The 22,077-nt window shown below is 48.5% G+C and overlaps 1 protein-coding gene across 11 annotated transcripts; it reads right to left on the reverse strand.

Annotated features, from left to right (window-relative positions):
* Positions 1-763: 763 nt before the first annotated feature.
* On the reverse strand, positions 764-21,613 carry LOC148640928 (von Willebrand factor A domain-containing protein 5A-like). 11 transcript variants are annotated; one of them, XM_088619907.1, is made up of 23 exons: positions 21,501-21,613; positions 19,673-19,720; positions 18,473-18,675; positions 16,390-16,612; positions 15,539-15,705; positions 14,891-15,005; positions 13,754-13,929; positions 12,503-12,591; positions 11,967-12,111; positions 11,410-11,489; positions 10,690-10,804; positions 10,193-10,351; positions 9,719-9,822; positions 8,759-8,985; positions 8,180-8,221; positions 7,484-7,525; positions 6,358-6,381; positions 5,609-5,626; positions 4,387-4,410; positions 3,808-3,873; positions 2,551-2,687; positions 1,652-1,778; positions 764-1,145 (listed from the first exon to the last, which is right to left on the reverse strand). In XM_088619907.1, exons 2-23 carry the CDS (start codon positions 19,713-19,715, stop codon positions 1,066-1,068), a joined length of 2,406 nt encoding a protein of 801 aa, XP_088476033.1. In that variant the 5' UTR covers positions 19,716-19,720; positions 21,501-21,613; the 3' UTR covers positions 764-1,065. The 11 variants fall into 11 exon arrangements, with proteins under 11 accessions (XP_088476033.1, XP_088476032.1, XP_088476034.1 ...); XM_088619906.1 differs by having other exon boundaries at positions 21,443-21,611; XM_088619908.1 differs by lacking the exon at positions 21,501-21,613 and adding an exon at positions 21,331-21,353.
* Positions 21,614-22,077: the final 464 nt, after the last annotated feature.

Below are 22,077 nucleotides of genomic sequence, written 5' to 3' on the forward strand. Positions count from 1 at the left end.
AGGAGCTCACGAGGGGAAAGAGATTCAAGTACTGGCTGCGACGGCCATCCTCTCCAGGAAGTGCCTGACGGCTCGTGCAGTCTGCTCATCCCTGCCTTCCCTTCTTTCCCTGCCTCGTGTGGAGTCCGAGCTGGAGCAGCTTCTCTTTTTTGGTTGTACAGCCCCATTTACCGCGAGTATCTGGCAGGGGCGCACTGGGACTGTCCCAGCCCAATGTACCCAGCTTGGAGCTGCCCTGCCCACTGGGACAGGTTTTTAATCTGGGAGGACCGCACGGCCCGACCCTACTTCGTTCACTTCCTACCAGTTTATTTGATTGACACTCACAGTATATCCATTTGCACCCATTTATACAGCGGGGTAATACAATGGAGGAATTTGAGTGAAGTATCTTGCTCAATGGTACCACAGCTGTGTCTCACCCAGGATTTGAACCTGCAACCTTCCCATTACTCAGATCCCGACCACTGTAGAAAAATACTAATAGGACAGGTTTTCATGTTGCTCTGTGTCATCATATACACAGATTGGCAGCTAGACACATGTAATGTTATTGCTTTGCAGAATGCTCCTGTGCTAAAGCTCCAGTGCATGAAAGTTACACAGTAAGATCTGTATATATATTTTTTAAATGTTCTGGCGGTCCTCCCTGCCTGCACTCCAGCCTAGACTCCAGTTCTGCCTCCAAAATACCCGGACCGGAACTGCAAACCAGCAGCGGAAAAACTCAGTCCTCTTTGAAGTATAAGAGAGCAGCAATAAGTATTTTCACAACCCCTCAAGCTTTATTGGATACAACGCCTGTCAAGGAAGGCCACTTGATCTGGACAGCACTGGGGTACATACTCTGAATATAATGCTACATAATATATTCCTATAGATCATATATTCACATCACAGGTCATTTCCGAACCCAGGGGCGTTTATGTCTGCGAGATGGTAAGCCAGCGCAGCACGAAGTGAATCCTAACCAGGCCAGGTCTGTCAACAACCCCCCCATTTCCCCCCAGCCCGGAGTGCACACCGGAGAGACTCTGGATGGGGGAGGGTTTCCAGGGTCGCCGCTCACATTCCCAGGCTCTGAGGATCCACCTGGCAGCCCAGCAGGGTGGCTCCAGCCTGAACGCACTGAGCCACGTCGAGTCCTGAAACACAAGGAGCAAGATGGAGGCAACGGTACCGAGGAACATCACAGCGAGCCATGGAGACCAGGTGAAGAACTGAAGCATAACGCTAAACTCAGAAATAAGAGGAGCTAAAAACCGTTTTCAGGTGGATGGGATTTCATAAAGCTAATAAAATGTTCATTTCATGCTATACACGTTAGTAAAAACATGTCTTGCATTTAAAACTAAGAACAGAAAGTACCAAAAATAAGCAGGAATATACAGTATAGGGCACTCTTCATAGCAAAGCTATGATTTCTACACTACAGTGTTTCTAAAATAAAATGTAAAAAAGTAACTGTACAGGCAGTTAAATCTGCACTGAAGGGCCTGAACTATAAGACTACAGCAGGAAGTGTTAGAGACGGGACATCCTTGTCAACCAGCTCAGGGCTGCTGACTTCTCCTTGATCCTCATGACGGTTTCCCAGAGGGCCGGGCCAGGCTCTCCACCAGCTGTCCGGGAACGGCGTTCGTTCCACTACCTGGCTGGGCTTTGATCCAGGACACGGCTTTCAGGGCCACGAACTGCCACTCGTCCCTGGAGTCCAGTTTGAAGCCGTGCAGCCAGAGCAGAGCCAGCAGAGTGGCCCACGCGGTCTTGTCCAGGCCCTGGAGAGGAAGCGCACAGAGCAGGGTCATGACCGAGCTGCAGCGCACAGGATCTCCAATTAAGCCCACGAAGGAGGGAGACACTGGTGAGGAATGAAAAACGAGCTGAAACAACAGGCTTGCGATCGACTCCAAATCACTGATCACACGCTGCCTAGCAGCTGTTCTAGACACCAGAAGGATCAAAGTGATGGTCACTTGACTCGCTCCAGCAATCACGGGGTTTAGCGTTAGAAGAGTTTAAAGTGCATCATGTCGATCGACGTCACTCAATTGGCGTTTAGCCCTCTTGTTGCACATTTCGGAGTGAAAGTGCCCGGGGCCTACAAACACCAAAATCCGGCCCTGGACAGGACTGGCCTTGACAGAACATGACTATCTGTCATTCTAGAACTAGGCTCATGTCGGGCCAGTAACAGATAGAACAGAAGAAAGGTAACCAATGAGCCTACATTAATCAATTATACTTACTATTACTACATTACTTACTATACTGGGTAGTAAGCAAGATATAAGATCACTTTATTGGCCATATACAATTTCTTGCATTAGGGATTTGTCTTTTCGCAGACCCCAGCTTGTTCTCCATGACACATACAGACAGGGAGAGAGAAGCTGGGGGTCAGAGCGCAGGGTCAGCCATATATACGGCGCCCCTGGAGCAGCTGGGGTTAAGGGCCTTGCTCAGGGGCCCAACGGAGTAGGATTCCTCTGCCGGCTGTGGTTGATGGAGATTAGGACCCCAATATCGCAGCCAGTGAGCCTGACGCACCTTTCCAGGCATCTCGCTGGCCACCTCCTTCTTCTTCTTCCCCAAAACCGCCAGCAGAGCCTCGTCCAGATCCCAGGAGCCGTTCGCCTTCTGAAGGGAGATGAGCTTCAGCAGGGGGTCCTCCTGCGGCTCGGGGGCTGAGGAGAGACGAACGACGAGCGCGTGAGACCCTCTCTACACCCCCCAACGCACTTCACCGCCGGCACAACTGGGCCTTCCCCCAGTTGGGGCCAGTGTTACATCAGCATTATTAATACATAAATAAGGAATCCGTGTTCCTTAATTTAACAGCATGGACACAGGCTTATAGATAAAGTGATTCACCAACTTAGGTGTGTGGAAAATACTTCCACATACCTGTGGAAGATAACTGTAGATGGAGCCTACTGCCATTTTGTTGAGAACAATCTTGGTAACCTACAGTTTTACCCTGATGTTCCACCAGTGCCTACCGTAAAACAAGCACAAAATATATTGTCATTGAGCACATTCAGAGATAAAAAGAGAGAGAGTTTTAAAGCTTTAGTTCTGAGTGTGTCTCTTTATTCTACGTTCTGGTCCTGGAGAGTCTCAGTACAATTGTTCTTACAGGTTACCCTAAGTCACCTGTTATTTAATTTATTAGAACACTTCTGTAAACAATTGATCCTCGCGGGTTGAAGGATATTCTGATCTCTAAATGACTTAATTGAAAACTCCACCTGTTATAATAATTTCTCACACTTACATAGCGCTTTTCTGGACTCTCCACTAAAAGCTCTTTACAGGTCATGGGGATCCCCTCCACCCCCACCAGTGTGCAGCCCCACCTGGATGATGCTCCAGTCCTCTCCCCACACACCAGCTCTCAGTGGGGACGGCGCCTGTTTACAGTATAGTGTCCCCGTCACTATACTGGGGCATTAGGACCCACACCGATCGCAGGGTGAGCGCCCCCTACTGGCCCCCACTAACACCTCTTCCAGCAGCAGCCTCAGCTTTCCCAGGAGTCTCCCATCCAGGTACTGGCCAGGCTCACACTGCTGAGCTCCAGTGGGGCTGCCAGCTGGGAGCTGCAGGGTGAGATAGCTGAACTGGCTGGGGAGTCCGCATTACCTGTAAAGCGCTTTGGGTGGAGTGTCCAGAAAAGCCCTCCATAAGTGTAAGTAATTTATTACACAGGATTTCAAGAAAGTGCTTAAAATGAAGAAAAATACAATGGACTCATCAGCTGCCCAGGTGATTGTTTGGAACCTGTGGAGCAAAATGAGAACTTACCCGGTGGGGTGCCACGCTGACTAGATTTTGAATGAAAGATATTAAATGATGATCTGCCAGACCTCGCTGAAACAGAGCAAAAGACGCACTTTTTATAAGCCATTTCTTCCTGCAGGACTAATCTGGCAAAGCGCATAACTGTCAAAACCCCACAGTGCTGTCAGTGTGCCGACTAGACAGAGGTAAAACAACAGGCTCTTCAGTGATCTTAACACCAGCTCAACGGACTCAAAGAAAATCACCCAGCCATCACCCTGATTGGGAGCGACTGAGATAGGACTTTCCTGCAGGACCCCTTGTCAAGAGGTCACGCCCTGGGAAGACCCCTAATTTAATATGCCCTCTGGTCTAGAATTAACAGATCCAAATCCAGAGTAAACACCTCCCACCCCCCCAGCCGCAGATCCAGGCTGGATGTGGAGTCAGCATGGATGTAGTACATCATTTCAGAGGATTACACTCTGCAATTCTTCATTCATTCACATTTAACTCCCAAGAGTTCAGCTACATCGGAAACAGGAAATGATGTGTGCATTGGGGACAGAACATGAAGGAAACAACATTCAAAAGGTACTGTACCTGTACGATTAGAGCGCAGAACCCCTGTAGACCAACAGGACAAGACAGCATTACAAGTGGAATTTGCCCTGGTGTCCCAGTCCGTCCCTCAGTTAAAGCTCTGGTGCAAACAAGCTCGCTGCACAGGAAAGTCACACTGACACACACAGGGCTCTACCAGAACCAGGACTGTGGCCGGAGAGCCTCTGCTCTCCCTGACAGAGAAGCACACAGAGGCACTGTACATCTATTTCATGTGAGAGGTCTCCTGTCCGGTCTGGGGTGGACTCATGCAGGGCCACATGCAGACTCCCCCCAGTGTCAGTGGAAGAGCCTCTACATCCATCTGGCCCAGCTAAGGAGCACAGTGAGCTACTGGACTCCAGGTACAACAGGCCAGCATGTGACTTTCATCTCAATGAGGGCAAAGCAGTGTAATGCAGGGTTCCTGACTCGTTTCACACAACTGTAAAACGAGTCTGTATATACACAACTCTCAAAGACTGCGGCATTTCTTGTTAACATTTGTATAAAAAAAGAAATCAAAACAAAAGTAAAGCACTTCATCCGGCGCAGGGGGTAGATAAAACTAACTGAATTCCTGTATTACATGAGCTTCATCACTGAAAACATTTGGATAGAACATACGCCTATTTTGGATGTTGATTAAATGCTTTTCACATTATCTGGATCATTCAGGACCGATCGTGATTCACAGAGACATGACCTTCTTTGTCACTCAATCGGCTCATTAGCGAGAGTTGCTTGGGAACAGTGGATGAGGCGATTTAACTTGTTGAATGTCAAGCCTGATGAAAATCAGGAAAGAAAAGGAGTTTTTTTGTCACTTGTAATGACACATTTATTGTGTCATTCACACCTGGGTGAAAAACACATTTATTGTATTTCAAATACAAAACAGAATAAAGAAACTTCTAATAAGAAAATAACTGCAGTAGCATTTTAGAATGTATTAGGGGAGTACTGGCATGTATTCACAGCTACTGTACAGTACTTCAAATATGTTTTTTTAGAAGTATCTGTGATCACTTTAGTCATAGCCTGGAGTCCTGCCATTTACTTGTAAAAAACATCATTACACCTACCGTTACTTTAGAATGAAGTTCCTTATTTCATCTACACTTCATTCACAACTCCCAGAGTCTTGCTAAATCAAAAACCTAAAATGGTGTGTACATTGCGGACAGAACACTGACAAATAAACCATAAAATGGTACTGTACCTTTTGTAAAATGGTGATCTGCAGAAAAACAAGAAGACAAGACAACATTACGACTGGAATTTCACCTGGTGTTTCTGCCATTCCCTTAGTTAAAGCTCTGGCTAGAAGCTTTCACATAATCATCCATGATTGCTCGTGATTCAGACAAATTATCCCTCAGTACTAGGAGTTGCTTGGGAACAGGTGATGAGGCGATTTAACCTGCTGAATGAACCTTTGATGCCCACCTTTGGTCCACCCACACCTGGCTCAATACATATTTAAAGTATTTCAACCAAAAATGCACTTCAAAAACAATATTAAGAAAATGTTACTGCAGTTGAATACTGAATGTATTTTGAAATACTCTGAGAAAGCACTGGTATGGATTTACAGCTACTTCAAATATGTCTTTCCGCAAGGGTCTGTAATCATTTTATTAGCAGCCTGGAGTCCTGCTTTTAACTTGTCTCACCATTTCACCCAGTTCAGGGCTGTGGGTGAGCTGGAGCCTATCCCAGCATGCAACAGGCACAAGTTGGGGCTACACCCTGGACAGGACACCAGTCCATCACAGGAAACACACACTCACACCAGGACCAATTTACCCAGAAGCCAATTAAACTAAAAAGTGAAAGACACTCATATACTGTACCTACGTCAAGAATGACGTTCCTTTTGCTGAACTCCAAAAGATAAGCATGCAAAATCAGAAACGTTAAATGACATGTGAATTGCGGACAGGAAGAAAAAACAATAATAAAAGGTACCTGAAGAATCAATCATTTGAGCACCTGCAAAACAATAAGACAGCATTACAAGTGGAATTTCCCCCGGTGTCCCAGTCAGTCCCTCAGTGAAAGCTCTGGAACAAGCTCACTGCACAGGAAAGTCACACTGACACACACAGGGCTCTACCAGAACCATGAATCAGAACCAGTACCGGGTACTGCGGGCCTCTGATCCCCCCCCCCACCCCACAGGACAGCACACAGACACGCCCAGTGGGGAAAAAAGCAATTAATCATTCCTGTGGATGATTACATCCCTGAAATTAACTAGTTAAACACTAAAGTCCTGTGTTACAGATGGTATATACAAAGCTTCAAAGGAAATATTTTTTAGAAAAATAAAGGATGCTTATTCTGGATATCGATCAAATGTTTTTTACATTACTGGGATCACTCATGACCAATTGCGATACACGGACACATAACCATTCCATAAGCACTATCATCTCATCAGTGAGAATCGACTGGACTGCAGGCGATGGGGTGATTTGCCCAGCCAAATGCCAAGGTGCCATTGCTGAAAAGCAAGAAAGAAAATGACCCTTTGCTCTCTGGATCAGTGCGGATCAACACCTTTACGTCACTGAAGTGACACCTCAAGTGGACTCAGCAGCAGTGGCGCCAGAGAGCTGTAATCCGTGGAGGCTGGGTTTAGACACGCGTTCTGCCGTGAACGAAGGGCTCGGTGCTGGACTCTCCCGCCTACCGCCGTGCGGCAGTTTAGAAACCTGAGTTTGCCCACGTGAAACCGAGTTCACCCGATCGCAGTTATTGGGTTAATTATATCCAGTTAACTTGAGAAAATCCTGAAATCCTGAAAGTGAAACCTGCTTCGTGACCCAGCCCCATGGTGAAATAAAATCGCTGCCCTGCAACGCGTCACAATCAGGGTAATGTGCACGACGGGATTCTCCGTCTCTTTGCTGCTCTAAACCCAGTCCGGAGTCAAGTCCTCCACCATAGCTGCTGGGACATGCCTTAGCTCTGCTCTTCCTCCCATACTGCCAATCCCTTTCAGTCTGTCTCCTTGGCCATGCCCCTGCCCTGCACACACAAGCACGAACAGTGAAGACTGTTAAAAGGAAGTGCACTGTACCACACATACCTGCAGTGGAGGAGAAGCACATCGCCATCGGTGGACAATTCACTGCAAAACAACAACAAGAGGGTGTTTACAGCAGGAACCAAGTTACACCAATACAGGGGTTTTCACCTTTTGACAAAGGTACATATTGACAAAAATGTACACACTCTCATAGTAACACAGTCACAAACTGACCAGTAGGGATAGAAGCGATCACAGTAGATTCACACGATGCAGAAAACATCACGTGGCACAGACACTCACACACAGAGTAGGCACAGGTGCACAACACAGAGCAGAGAGTATGCAGCTACACACTGTATGTCCCAGCCCCCAGCAGTTAAGAAACCTGAGCTTGCCTGATCTCAGTTATCAGGTTAATTCTATCCGGTTAACTTGAAAAAATCCTGAAAGTGAAACCTGCTTCGTGACCCAGTCCCACAGTGATACGTTTTTAAATGGATGAAATAAAATCGCTGCCCTGCAACTCGTCACAATCAGGGTAATGTGCACGACCAGATTCTCCGTCTCTTTGCTGCTCTAAACCCAGTCCGGAGTCAACTCCTCCACCATAGCTGCTGGGACATGCCTGAGCTCCGCTCTTCCTCCCATACTGCCAATCCCTTTCAGTCTGTCTCCTTGGCCATGCCCCTGCCCTGCACACACAAGCACGAACAGTGAAGACTGTTAAAAGGAAGTGCACTGTACCACACATACCTGCAGTGGAGGAGAAGCACATCACCATCGGTGGACAATTCACTGCAAAACAACAACAAGAGGGTGTTTACAGCAGGAACCAAGTTACACCAATACAGGGGTTTTCACCTTTTGACAAAGGTACATATTGACAAAAATGTACACACTCTCATAGTAACACAGTCACAAACTGACCAGTAGGGATAGAAGCGATCACAGTAGATTCACACGATGCAGAAAACATCACGTGGCACAGACACTCACACACAGAGTAGGCACAGGTGCGCAACACAGAGCAGACAGTATGCAGCTACACACTGTATGGACACAGCCACATTAACACTTAACACTCGGGATTATAACAAACACCTACAAGTCTACAGAGCTCTAAACCCCCTGAAAACTCTGCTCTCTCTGCCATCCTTGACATCTATGTTAAATTTCAGCCCCCGCAGCCCAGCCCCGCAGCCCAGCCCCGCAGCCCAGCCCCGCAGCTCAGCCCCGCAGCCCAGCCCCGCAGCTCAGCCCCGCAGCTCAGCCCCGCAGCTCAGCCCCGCAGCTCAGCCCCGCAGCTCAGCCCCGCAGCTCAGCCCTACTCACGCTGGTAACGAGGGATGTTCCTGCGCAGAACAGGACCCTGGACGGGCTGCTTGTTCTCCTTGTTCACGCCAATGAAGGCGGTGTGAGAGCACACCACTCCGGACTGAGTGCTCAGCTCCGTCGCCCTCTTCCTCACCGCCTTCTTCTCCTCCTCGCCCTCCTGCTCCCGCTCCTCCCTCTCCAGGGAGCGGAGGAGCGAGCGTGCCCCGAGCCTGTGGATCGTCAGCCTGCGAGAAGAGAAGAGCGACTCGCACGAGCTCTCCCCTCCACTCCTTCACTGCTGGCGCAGCCAGGTGTCCCAGAAAAATACCCCCCCCCCATTTACTATGAAGGAAGCAGCTCGATCCCTGTCCACTACAACCACTAGGTGGCGCCACCCACCTGGACGTGTGAGTCCAAGCCCTGGCATAACTGCAAGTCTTTGTACCAATCAGCCTTGATAAAGAGACGCAGGGCCTGATGCAGACGATCCTGCAGAAGCTTGATGTTTATGCCACAAGCAGTGTGAGGAATCCGAAATGATCAGCTCTGTTACAGCACGGACCCTGCATCGCCTCTGTCTGCCTGCTTTTTTGCTGTACTACAGTGCTTTGAGTTGACCCAAGTCGCTTCAGGTGCTGTAGGTTTGAGTCCCCCACCAGGTCTTCTGGCAGCTCAGCATCTCCGAATACGTTTTATCAAATGGCCTGTTTGGAACTGCTCTTACGCTGTTTAGCCACAGAAACATTATTTTACACTCATGAGTGCAAACAGATGAAAAAATCCCATTCAAGTCACTGTTAACCAGGGAATCTGTGTAGCTATTGACTGCCATGATACACAAAATTCCCTCACATTTCCAAATACAATGAAATATTGAACTACAAAATAACTGTACAGTCAGTAAATTAAGTGTGACAGTAAATATATCATGCTGTTTAACTTAATGCAGTGTAAGGAGGACAGATATAACTATCTTACCCACTCTCCTTGTCGGGCTTCAGGCTGAAGCTCAGTTTGCTCTTGTAGGGCTCATCTCCCAACTTGTACTCCAGCAGCACTGAGCCTTCTGCGCTGTGATCACACTGAGAGAAAGAGAGAGAGAAATGAATACTTGCCAATCCCAGTGCGACCGGGAAGGGGACAGGAATGGAAAACGTGGAATTAATTCAGACAGGCATTTGATTCCACAACATTGCTGTTCAAGTGACAGACTGACAGGGATGGAGGAATCAGCACTGCAGTAGAAACAGATGATCTATAGAGACCAGTGCTGTAGTTAAGAGATGATTTATAGAGACCAGGTCTTACTGCACGCAGAGAGGTGGGAAGAGAGAATGACTGGACAGAAAGGCTCATCATCACCGCAGGGAAACACAGCAAGAGAGGCACAAAATGGACAGGCTGACTGTAGACACAGGAAAACCCGAAGGGTTTCCTTTCGGCAGTCCTGACCTGCCCTTTAAGCTGGGCGTACAGCAGTGCTCTCTGTCCCTGGAACAACGCTTTCAGGGGAGGTGACAAGGAAGACACCTCCAGCCCAGACGGGACGTCCCAGCGCACAGAAATCTCCCGGACTGCAGGCTGAAGGGCGAACCGCAGAGACTGCATCACCTGAGAGGAGGAGAGGGACATCGCCAGACTGAGACACGTTCTCTTTCATCTGATGTCAAGAGACTTGTACAAGCATTTTACAACACTGGGACTGGATTGCTGTAGTGCAGACTTCTCAGGTACCACTAGTCATAGTAATTCAGGCCTACAACTTATATAAACTCAGGTGATAATAAGAACAGAGTTGAATTGTAGACATATCAGCCCTATTCTGGCAGGGCTGAAACTTCCATTCAGGATTGTTTTTAAAGTCTTGCTTTTGACATGTAAATCTCTACAACAGTGGTTATATCACTCTATCCTGTTCCTGGGAGACCGCCCTCTGACCGGCGCCTGACCTTGGGCTGCAGGCGCTCGGTTCCGGTGATGAACTGGAAGTGACCGGACCCTTCCGTGGCCATTCCTCTGATCAGGGCACTGGAGGCTCCCTCTCCAATCCCAAAGGTGAAGCACCTGGACACAACACAGTCAGGCTGTACAGCGATATACGACCAAAACACACAGAGAAACACTGCACACCAGGCTACAGTCTGCTACAGGGACAGCGTCCAGCCCAGAGGAAAGGACAGGGGATCACAGGGGACACAGACTGGCAGAGACTACAGGGCCACATTCACACAGCTTTCCTGAAGGATCATTTTTATTCTACTTAATTTAGAAAAGCAAAACTAAATGTGATGTTGCCATATCACAAAAAGACCTGTTTCATGTGCCTGCAGGGAAATGGATAATTGATATAATGTATAATCGATTGTGTGGTTTCATGCCAAAATGTCTCACGAATATGACCCTGTGTGCCTGTGAAGAACCAAGATCAATAGCCATAGCGGACAGAGGGAAACAGAGTACCAATAAAGCTTACAGAAGCTGCATTTGAGCCATAGTGGGAAAAGACTCTTTGATAGTATAGATACCTGTAAGAAAGACTCAGTGGCCATGTACTGTACCCGCCTGCATACATCTGCGCCCAAGGCAAGGTAGAGAAACTCATAGACCATAAATCCAGTGACTGATACACGGGCAGGAGACTCAGTGACAGCACAGCCAGAAGATCCTACCTGTGCGAGAGACTATTTGTCTTCACAAGGTCTGTCACTTGTTTGGTGTTCCCTACTTCTCCATCCGTGAACACAAAGAGCTGGGAGAGAGTGAGAGACGGAGGAGTTATACTGCTTTCCTCGTGTTTTCCATAGAGACGTTCATCCCAAAGGATCCCCAAGCCCTTCAAACATAAAAAGGGGGCTCGTCCAGCCCTGAGGGGCCGCCCCGTGGACAGGACAGAAACCACTTTAAAGTGGTCGACTGTTCTTTAACTCGGATTCTGCACTGTGCCAGGAACAAAGGAGCCACAAGACCAGTCAGATGATGCCATTCTTCTTACACAGCTCCAGCCTGGCACAAATGAGAGAAATACCTCAAGCGTTCCCCTCTACAGCCCTGCTTCAGTGCCAGTCAGCCAACAGTGCTGGGGATTGTCCCCACACGGTATGGGTCCGCAGACAGTGACGGCATACTCCCACACAGCCCCAAAGCAGTCTGGGTAAGCACTGACGTCAGGAGTTCCTAAATTCATTCGACATCCTGCTGCACTGTGCTCAGAAAACTAAGCGAGTACCTGGCGAGGGTGGGCAGGCAGGCAGGGCTTATGGTAGATCTCGGTCAGAGGCCGAAGAATCTCCGTCCCTCCGAGATCAGCCTGCATCGTCTTCACCTTCGCCAAGGCCTTGTCCATGGTGTCCTGGCTGTACTCCACACTCTCCCTGCCGCGGAGAGAGAGAGGAGACAGAGGGGCCGTCAGGGCAGGCAGGGCACAGCCAACCAAGGACAGAGGGAAAGTCAGGCAAGACACCGCTCAACACTACCCAAAGCAGCGGGCAGGAAGAACACTGCCCTGTGGGTCTCCATTGCCGACAAGGAAAGAATTCGAGGCACGTCTTCCAACTCTGGACTTCATGCATCATGGAACAGCTACAGTAGTTTCTAGAGGTCTTAATGACAGCGTATTACTGAAATCCTCCGTGAGACTGAGCATTCTGGTCAGGTTTCCTGGGACCGGCTGACAGCCGCTGCTGTCAGTTCTGAATCTCTCAGGTGTGTGTGTGGATTGCTTGATCACTCTCGGAGACCTGCGATGCGTGTCTGATCACTTACGGGAAGAAGGACTCATGGGTTGACCCAAAGCCATAAATATTGAAGTAACAGCCCAGGGGGAGGCTCTTCAGCAGGAGCAGCAGAGTATCCTAAAGACAGAGAGGGTGAAGGCTTGACAGAGGACACTGCAGAGCCCAGCGCCCAGTGACATAGGACATCGGACTCTGGACCCATTAGCCCGGTGGAGCTCAGCTCCAGGCCTAAAGCTACTGGCCAGCAAGGTTTAAGAACAAGAAGAGTCTTCAACAGTAAGTCCATAAACCTTAATTCAATAAAAAAAAAAACATGTAACAGCTTTCCACTGGTCACTTTCCAGTGTATAAAACTGAGAAAGTGCAGGTGCTCAAAAATGCATTTGCAAACTGGACTTCAATGAGCAAGTGAGTGCGTATTAGCTCTGTAAAAAATACTGCACTGAACACCTGAGAAAGGTGACCTAGCAGGAGGCAATTAGACAGATATATTTGCTAAGAACTCAGGAAACACAGGGCAGGAGAAATTTTCAAAAACTTTCCCCCAAAAATTGTATGGTAAAGTAAGGGTATGAGAACTGTTTACAGCCCACGAATTTCCCCCATTTATTTTTAACACAATGCCAAAACTGTAATGGAAGCCAACTGCTCGTTTCTTTAAAAACCACAAAGTGTTGCTGGCACACTACACATCCCTTATTATTTCTGTTTTCACTTGAGCTGGGGTGTGAAAAGGTTTGAGAGTCATATAGAGACTGCCTTTTATCTTTAACACAATGCCACAACTGCCAAGGGGACAAAATACTAATTTCTTTAAAAACAAGAAGCGTTGCCGACATTCTTCACCACACATCCCTAGTTATTTTGGTTTTCCGAATCGAAAATGTGGAACTTAAGGTGGGATGTGTCCTACATTGTCACGTATCTGCAACTTTACTGAACTGGTTCCATTCTCCACCCCTCTGCTTTTCTTACTACCCCCATCCACGGTCTCCTCTGTATATTGAGATTGTGTTTTATCTTGGGTATTCTTCTTATTTATTGTTGCTGTCATCCTGTAAAGCTCTTTGAGAACCCACCTTTAAAGGCGCTATATAAAATAAAGTTTATTATTATTATTATTATTATTATTATAATAATAATAATGTGCTAAATCTGGGTCTCTGTCAGCAACATGTGTGCTTCTGTGTCAGCGACGCTGTTAAAGTGACCGGGCACTGCCCCCCAGGCACAGCGGATCTCGGTGTCCGTCAGGGTTCGAATGGCTCTGCGTGCGTACCCTGGCACTCTCGATGCGCTGCTGTCCTCCGCCCTGGCTGCTCATCTCACAGCCCATGCTGCCCGAGCGGTCCACCAGGAAAATGAACTCGCCAAAGGAAGACGGGGCCGAGGACCCCGCCCCGGGGAACTCGGGGTACAAGCTGAGCATCACCGCCGCGTCTCCCATCAACGAGCCTGCAGGAGAGGATGATGTCAACGCACCGAGCCTGAACGCCGCACGGCGGTAACGCTCTGATCCGGAGACAGAGGAGTGTGAGCTCCAACAGGCCTCAACGAGCCTCTTCACAGCACAGGTTCAGAGTCCTGGCAGCTCAGAGGAACGTTCAGTCAGTTCTGGGCGAACCAGGTTGTGCCTGTAACTGGTGCAGTGGACCAGTAGGAGGCGCTCTTCGCTATGGGTCACCCAACCAACACTCCAGTGTGCTGATCTGTGTATCTTGTCTTGCGCCCTAGTGCTACGCAGCACAAGCTCTGGGCCACCACGACCCTGAATTATATAAGCAGAAATTGAAAGTGCCGATATTGTATTGAAATAAACTGAAGCTACATGACACTTGCAGCTTGATCTGCCATTTCAGAAGGAAACAAAACCTCTGCAAGGCTTGTCCCCAGCTCTTGGGCTCACTCTCAGTCAGCTCTTCCACACACAGAGATGAGTTTCACATGCAAATGAAAAAACTAACTGAGAACAGGTGCAGGGGCAGGGAGATCTGTGTCTGAAGGATGTTCTGAAGTCCTGCAGACCGAACACAGGAAACTGCTAGAGGACCTGATGCGAGCAAATGGGACAAATCCTAAAGGGTTTGGACAAAGTCCGCCCAGTGGACTCCTTCAAGACCCAGCATGAAACATGAACTGCAGCACAAGTGGAAACTACGAGGAAGGGCAGTTCTAACGGAGAGCAGGATGGACTTGGAATGAGACACCCAGCCACACCGGTGGACCTAGTTTTCTCCAGCTTCCCTCAGGAAACCAGACACGCGAGACGGGCCTCAGGGCTCCCTCCTTCTTTCTTATGAAGCCACTAACTCGTCAAGCGCTCCTCTGCTTTCCCAGGGGGGTTGAAAGTAAAGCGCCCGCGCGGTTTTGAAGACGGCGGCCCTGCTGCGGGTCACGCCCCATCGGCTGCCCTCACCAGCGGGGGCGGACTGCTGCCCCCCCTCCAGGATGGCACTGGGCTCGTGGGCACGCGTGTAGTAGACCAGCAGCTCCACATCCCGGTCGAACACGTGGCCTGGAGACAGGCTGACCTGCGGAGGGAAGGGGAGACTGTGCTGAAACGGAGCAGGGAAACACACACAAGGGAATCCACTCTGGCCCTGGAGCTGTGCCTCCTGGCTGTTTGGGTACTCAGGGGACAGTCCTCTGTGATGTCAGTCATGCCACAGAAACTGGACACTGGCAGACCTGGCTGCCCAGGGAAGACCAGATCAGTGACCACAACCTGGACACGGGCAGACCTGGCTGTCCAGAGAGGACAGGCTCAATGACCACAGTCTGGCCATAGAAACTGGACACAGGCAGACCTGGCTGTCCAGAGAGGACAGGCTCAGTGACCACAGCCTGGACATAGAATCTATGTGACAGTGCCAGCAGGGAGAAGCACATCTCAGTTGGCTTAAGAAACTTCCTAATTGTTATGGCTTTGGCTATAGCTAACACAGCTATTCATCGGCCACGCCAATACAGCTGGCGGGTTGAGCTTGAATCAGACCCCTGCAGCTGGACACAGCGCTAGCCAGACCGCTGGCTGGACTGCGTCTCTGTGCTGAGCAACACGTACCTTGGCCTGCGATTTATCCTCGGCGAGATACTCCAGCGGGCTGAGGGGGCAGTTGGACTGCACTCTGTCGATGCTGCTGGGGGAGGAGATGTGGGCGCCGAGCGCCAGGGTGTAGGGCACAGCGCCCCCCGGGACGCCTGGCGCCTCGGCCGTCACGCTCTCGCCGCCTGGGGGAGAGAGAGGGTTAGTCACACACCGCCGGGCCTTCACAGGGACTCATCCCGCTGGATCCCAAATACTGCTTCTTCAGATTCACACCGGGGGGACCCGGAGTCGATCCCGGCATCTAGGGGCGCAAGGCAAGGTACACCCTGGAGGGGACGCCAGTCCAGCGCGGGACACACTCACACCAGGGCCAATTTTTCTAATTAACCTCCCAGCATGTCTTTGCACTGTGGCAGGAAACCAGGGCACCAGGCGGAAACCCACATGAACATGGGGAGAACATGCAACCTCCCCACAGACAGACCCCCAGGAATTGAACCCAGAGCCCCCCCAACGCTATAAATACATATAATACAGTATAAATACAGTAGGCTTGCAACTTACTTGATCGAAAAATATTTTATTTTCTGAAAAACTCATCAAGCACACCTACGAGAGCTAGTTGTTGTGCCAATACAGTCTTATTTACAGTACTTTTATTTACTCTATTTATACTTGTATTAAGGTAAGTAGGGGGTTTTATAAGGGTTATAGGGTAAAACGAGATGCAAATTTGGCTTCTCTCCAAATCCCTAATCCCTGTGTAAATTGGGAGTCGACTGTATAGAAACAGAAGTGTAAAAAATACTGTATGTCCACTGCGGACACATGACCTCTGCCCTCCCGCTGTCCGGGGGGAGTTTCACCTGCGGGGGTGTAGCGGGGGTTGAGCACCCCGGGCAGACAGAAGCGCAGAGCCCCGTCCTCCTGCAGGGGCAGCTCCGTGACGTAGGACAGGCTGACGGAGGCGCTCTGGCCCGGGGGCAGGCTGCCCACGCTGAGCCGGAAGACGTCAGGGCTCTCGTCGCTCTCTTCCAGGAGGAAGGCCTGCTGCCCGGAGCTCATGGCATCGTCGTACTCCTCTCGGGCCTGAAACACACCGGGGGGGGGGCGATCACACACAAACACGCGTCCAGTCTCGCACAGAAGAAGACAAGCATGCGCAACCCTAGAAGCCTGAAAGAAGGGCCTGAAGACACAGGAGAAAGCGGCAAGGAAGTGCTTTTCCAACAGAATGGGAGGCTGCTCTTTACACAAAGGGTAGCGGGGGTCGGGAACAGGCTGTCAACCCACGAATCGAAGGCACATCCCTGGGATTCTCCAAGAAACAGGCATGATCCTAAGATCACTGATCTATCAGCAAAAAAATTACCTTTTTCCCCCCCGATTTCTTAGGCCATCCACAGCCCTTGGGATGTACAGACAAGAACCGCGTGACTCCGACAGGACAGGGATGAGGGTGAAGCAGATCAAAACCGTTTCTCCCTCAGGTGAGCACACCAATAGCAGGTGGAGGAGCACAGGGGCCTTCGAACTCGGCAGGTGTTGGGGCGACGACAGACGTCACATTTTTCATCTTTTTACAGCTCCAGCTGAAACTAGGGCTCTGGTTCTCCAGATGCCGGGGATCTGACATGAGATCAGTTTGGGCCGAGTCGCACAATTCAGTTCCCACCTCCAGAAGGGTCTAAACCGTCTGAAATCAAAGTGGGGTTTGGGAGGTAGGGCCGAGCGCAAGAGTGAAACAATGCAGTGAGTGGCTCAATAAAATAGGCTGAAAACTGAAGTTATATTTTTAAAAATCTGTTCTGCATCTATATTGAGGACATATTTATGTATTTTTATGCAACATGGCCTTCAAAGCAAAACATTTGTTTGTGACGGAGTGACTTCAGCAAGCAGTCATTATTACCTTAAGACATGCCGACTGTCTGAACTGACGCAGTTGAATTCAATATATCTCATTAAAGTCAATTATACTAATAGAACAAAAAAACGTATCTACACGTACAGCCTATTGGTTCTCAGTGATCAGTTAGGCTTGCTGTCACCTGGACTCTTTAAGACAAGTTGAGATTTTAAAGAATTTGAATGTACATGCAAGACTACAATCATTTGTGTTGTGATGATTAATACGTTGTGATTAAAAGCCTGACATTTCTCTTCTAATCAAAATTGGCCATTTTTGAGCTCAAACTTGGAACACTTGGAACACTTTTCCAGTTTTAAAGGTTTGCTGCATGCCAATATAACAGTATACAGTATATATACAGTATATCAAATACTGTTACAATACAATAACAGTAAAAGGTACACAATAACCTCCAATTTACATCACAAAATAGATTAAATCTGCACAACACCATGTTCTGCGATTGAGAACCAAGCAACAAGACTTCCAGTGAGGCGAAGCGGCTCTATTACACTGTAAACAAGCAGGCTTGTGAATCCATCTCTTTTAATCCAATAGAAATCATGTCAAAGACTTCTAGATAGTTTTTGCTTACAAATACTACTTCTTTGTTAACTCTGCATGCAGATCATGCTGGAACACTTCTGCTGTGAAATGTCTGCTGCACAACCTGAGCTTATTCTCTCGTCCATCACATTACATTAGTCATAATGGTGACTAGTGAGCAGGAAGGGCTGGCTCGCGGTGCAATTCTCACAAGCTCTCACTCTCGCCCGTGGTGAGGCCAGGGGTTTGCAGCAACATGGGGACTTTCACCAAAATTCACAATTTTTAAGCTTCATTCGAAATTTGGCCATTTTTTTACACCGCCAAAAAATGTATTTTGTTATCGAGATTTAAGAAACGGTTTGACTGTAAGACACGTCGCCCCTTCGTTATAATCTTTCTGTTTTATATCTGAAACAAGGAAATTACGGCAACGCCGCCAGGGAATCCGCAGTGGCACCCGGACGGGCCCTTCGCTCCCTCGCACTCACCTCCTGCTTCTCTCGGACCTCGGCCTCGATGTCCTTCCCGCCGACGCGGGCCACGAAGCGATAGACGGCCGAGTCGCTGTCCATGGGGAACACGAAGACGGCCTCCACGGGACTGGACTCGCTGTTCTCGTACTCCAGGGTGGAGGAGACGTCGGCCACGAAGCCGCACACCCGGACCTCCACGGACACCGCCTTCAGGGGCACTGCGACACAGGGGGACAGGGCACGTGACCACCGTGATCACGACTCTGAATGAAGCTCGACGGCCTGTTTCTTTAAAAGGTGCAACTGCACTATCCCATGAGCCCTTGCCTTACAGGCCCAGCTCAGCCCCCCAGCGGAAATGAGTCATGGTAGAGATGGGCTTACAGTGTTTAAGGGGAACTGCATTCCCCAATTTCTCAGACCGGCTAGTAAATCTCAGTAACGGTATCACTGACGGTACCGCAAATTTTACAGAAATTCTAAATTAAGCACAAAATCGTGAAATTTATGAAAGTACTGCGAATCACCACATTGTCGCAAGCCCCTGGTCTCGACACAGGCGAGAGCGAGAGTTTGTGAGAAGAGTGATGTGAGGCGGCCCTTCCTGCTCACTAGTCACTGTGATGACTAATGTAGCGTGACGGACGAGCGAATAAGCACAGTTTGTGCAGCAGACATTTCACTGGAGAGATATTCCAACATGATCTGCATGCAGAGTTAACAAGTAGTTTTTGTCAGCAAGACGGTCTTGAAGTGGAGAGCAGCGTTTCCGTTGGATTAAAAGAGATGGATTCACAAGCCTGCTTGTTTACAGTGTCACAGGGACAGTTTCCAGTGTCACAGGGTCATGACACTGCCCAGCACAGACTGAGCCACATGCACAAGACAATACTGTAGGAGGTAGTAGTTCAGGTGGGGAGCTGCGTCAGCATGCGTAGGCTGCAAAGGAACAAGTAATAGGTTTATTCCAGGCTGAAAAAAAGAAGAAAGAGAACACAACGTTTCGGCCGTGGAGCCTTCTTCAGGTGTGAGAGAGACAGGGCAGTAGGCAAAGGTAAAGTAGCAGGAGAACAAAGGTTGGGAGGGAGGAGGAGTGAGAGGCGGGAGCAGGGGACAGAAAGAGAGGCCAATCAAGAGGTGGTAGGAGTGCACTGGTGTCATGGCACTGCCCAGCACAAACGGAAACAGGAAGGCACACAGGCAATCTCATCCTACCTGGTTCATTTTTCACAGTCAAGAGACCACAGCGGTTCACCATGATTCCTGTGAAACAAGGGATTAAGTATTAAGTCACTGAGAGTTTTCAGGGCTCACCCGCACCCCACCGAAACTACAGCAGACAAAGGCGCAAAAGAACAGAATAGACAGGAGATTTAGTTTCCAATCATTATTAGATGTTTGGCAAGAAATTAAAACACTGTAGGTCTACAGATCTTTTAATGACTAATTAAAAAACTGTGCAGACCTACTGACCTGCATAATTCAGTCTTGTGTGGGTTTTTTAAAGTATTATAAAATTACCCAGTGCTATATTTATGCATGTTTTAATAAAAAAATCTATGCTTATTCTGGTTGTTGGGTTATGTTTTCAGCATTTATAACCAGGTGTATATTAAACACTCTTGAAAGATACTGGACAGTGTATCAGCAAGGCATATTACACTTAGAATTAAGTGTCATTTTTTAGAATTAAGTGTTATTAAACATTGTGATGCCTTAAAAAGGCAGCTTGGGCTGCAAGGACCTTTTCCAGACAACAGCTACTGCATTGACTTCAGACAGGTGGATGTTGAGTGCAAAACCAATTGACTTTCACAGAAATTGCAAATCCTGTACTTTTTCTGCAGAAACGGATGAAAACTGGACAGACTATCAGTATCAATCTAACAGTTAGATTGACACTCAACACTTTGTTATAAATCACTACAGTATCTCGGAAATCACTCAGAAGCTTTTAGTATTGAGGGACACTTTACACAAAGGGTTGTGGGAGGGGGGAACAAGCCGCCCCAGCCATGTAGCTGGATCAATACGTTACTAGCAAACAAGTGTGCCAGAAGTACTGAATGTCTTCCTATAGTCCACAAACTTGTGTTCTAACACGTTTCTCTTGTCAGAGATGGGGAAAGCATATTCCAGGAACGATCACGGTTGTGCTGCTTTGTCTTTAAGATCAGGCTAGTTTTACACTACTTTTAAATTTTACAGCGCCTCGCAAAAGTATTTTGAGCAACAATGAAGAAACGTAAAGAAATCTGGTTTCTAAAGGTCTCCTTACGGGGTGCAGAGTGAATCACTCCACTCAGCTTCTTGGACAGCAATCAGAGCGAGTGAATCAGCAATCGTGATGCAGCCTGGTCCGGACTGCCGGAACTATCGTCGACACCGGGACTGGACTGTCATAAGAATTAATACTGCAGCGTCGTTTGCATGTCAATAAAGTAAGAATTTAAACGGGTCAGGAGATAGCAACACACCTCGCCCCCACCCAAAAAAAAAACGCCATTGTTCTGGAAACTAGAGAAGAACCTGAATTGAATGAATTAATTCAAACTTGCTCATTCACCCTGGTTACCAGCCAGTTTTTTTATTGACTTGCTGAATGAATAAATGTAAAGATACAGAGGAACAGTACAACAGTACACAACCAAACCTGTCACAAAAAAACGGGGCGACGGGATGAACTTTTATCTACAGTAACTATAAAAGCGTTCAAAACGTTTTATCTCAAGTTGCTGTTCTTACAACTTTTGGGGGACTCTCAATCTCATGTACTGTTCGATTTCGTTTCTTTAAAAATTAAGGCAGTTGCATAGAAAATATTTTCTAGAAAATATAGAAAATACGTTCACATTTGCAGTTAAGCAACTCACCACATAAAATAACTTGGGAAGTATTGTTTGCAAGGCTAGGCGCTTTTCGTGAAAACGAAAACAAAATGGAGCGTTTTCACAGTGTGGAATAAAACTTGCATTTTCTCCTTACCTTAATTTCCTGCACGCAACGCAAAAAAAGTCACCGAGCGCTGGCTGTGATCATCTACCGAGGAGACAGTCGTACTCGAATGTTTTCTTCTACTGCGGAAAGTCCCACGCCCACGCCCACTCTGTGGACACTTCCCGGTTCTCCAAGTCTTGCTGCGACACACGGGACCCTGGGTTCCGGGAAAACCACGCCCCCCCCCCCGGGAACGCCTCTTCTGATTAGTCGGAGGCCATGACGTCATCGCGCTGCACCAACTACTTTTACCGCTGTCAGCTGGTTAAGCCTGCAGCTGTCAAAGCAGGGTCTGCCCTCTGTGCGACCCTGGTGTGATTGTCTGCGTGTCTGACTGCCCTGCGATGGACTGGCGTCCCACCCAGGGTGTATCCTGCCTTGTACCTGTTGCGTGCTGCATGCTGCATGCTGCATGCTGGGATAGGCATGCTGGGCACTGTGTTGGAAGATGAAAAGGGGTGGCTACCAGCAAGTCCTCTCCTGTACCAGTCTGATATAGTGCCATGTGAATTGGTACACTTGCCCAGAGGGGTAAACAGCCTTTCCTTTATCTCTCCTCCACTCTTTCCTGCTCCCCCCTCTGGCTACAGCGCTGTGGTGGGCCAATGGTCCCTCTTGTTGAC

Source organism: Lepisosteus platostomus, chromosome 25 (genome assembly GCF_059453375.1).
Source record: "Lepisosteus platostomus isolate fLepPlt1 chromosome 25, fLepPlt1.hap1, whole genome shotgun sequence".
Taxonomy (NCBI): Eukaryota; Metazoa; Chordata; class Actinopteri; order Semionotiformes; family Lepisosteidae; genus Lepisosteus; species Lepisosteus platostomus.

Bases quoted from the DNA above. Each gene is read 5' to 3' on its own strand.
- LOC148640928 (XM_088619907.1), bottom strand. From the start codon at position 19,715: ATGGTGAACCGCTGTGGTCTCTTGACTGTGAAAAATGAACCAG. The intron at 18,676-19,672 runs GTAGGATGAGAT...CCTGTGTCGCAG, and splicing joins GACTGTGAAAAATGAACCAG to TGCCCCTGAAGGCGGTGTCC. The intron at 12,592-13,753 runs GTACGCACGCAG...CTCTGTCTTTAG, and splicing joins AGCGCATCGAGAGTGCCAGG to GATACTCTGCTGCTCCTGCT.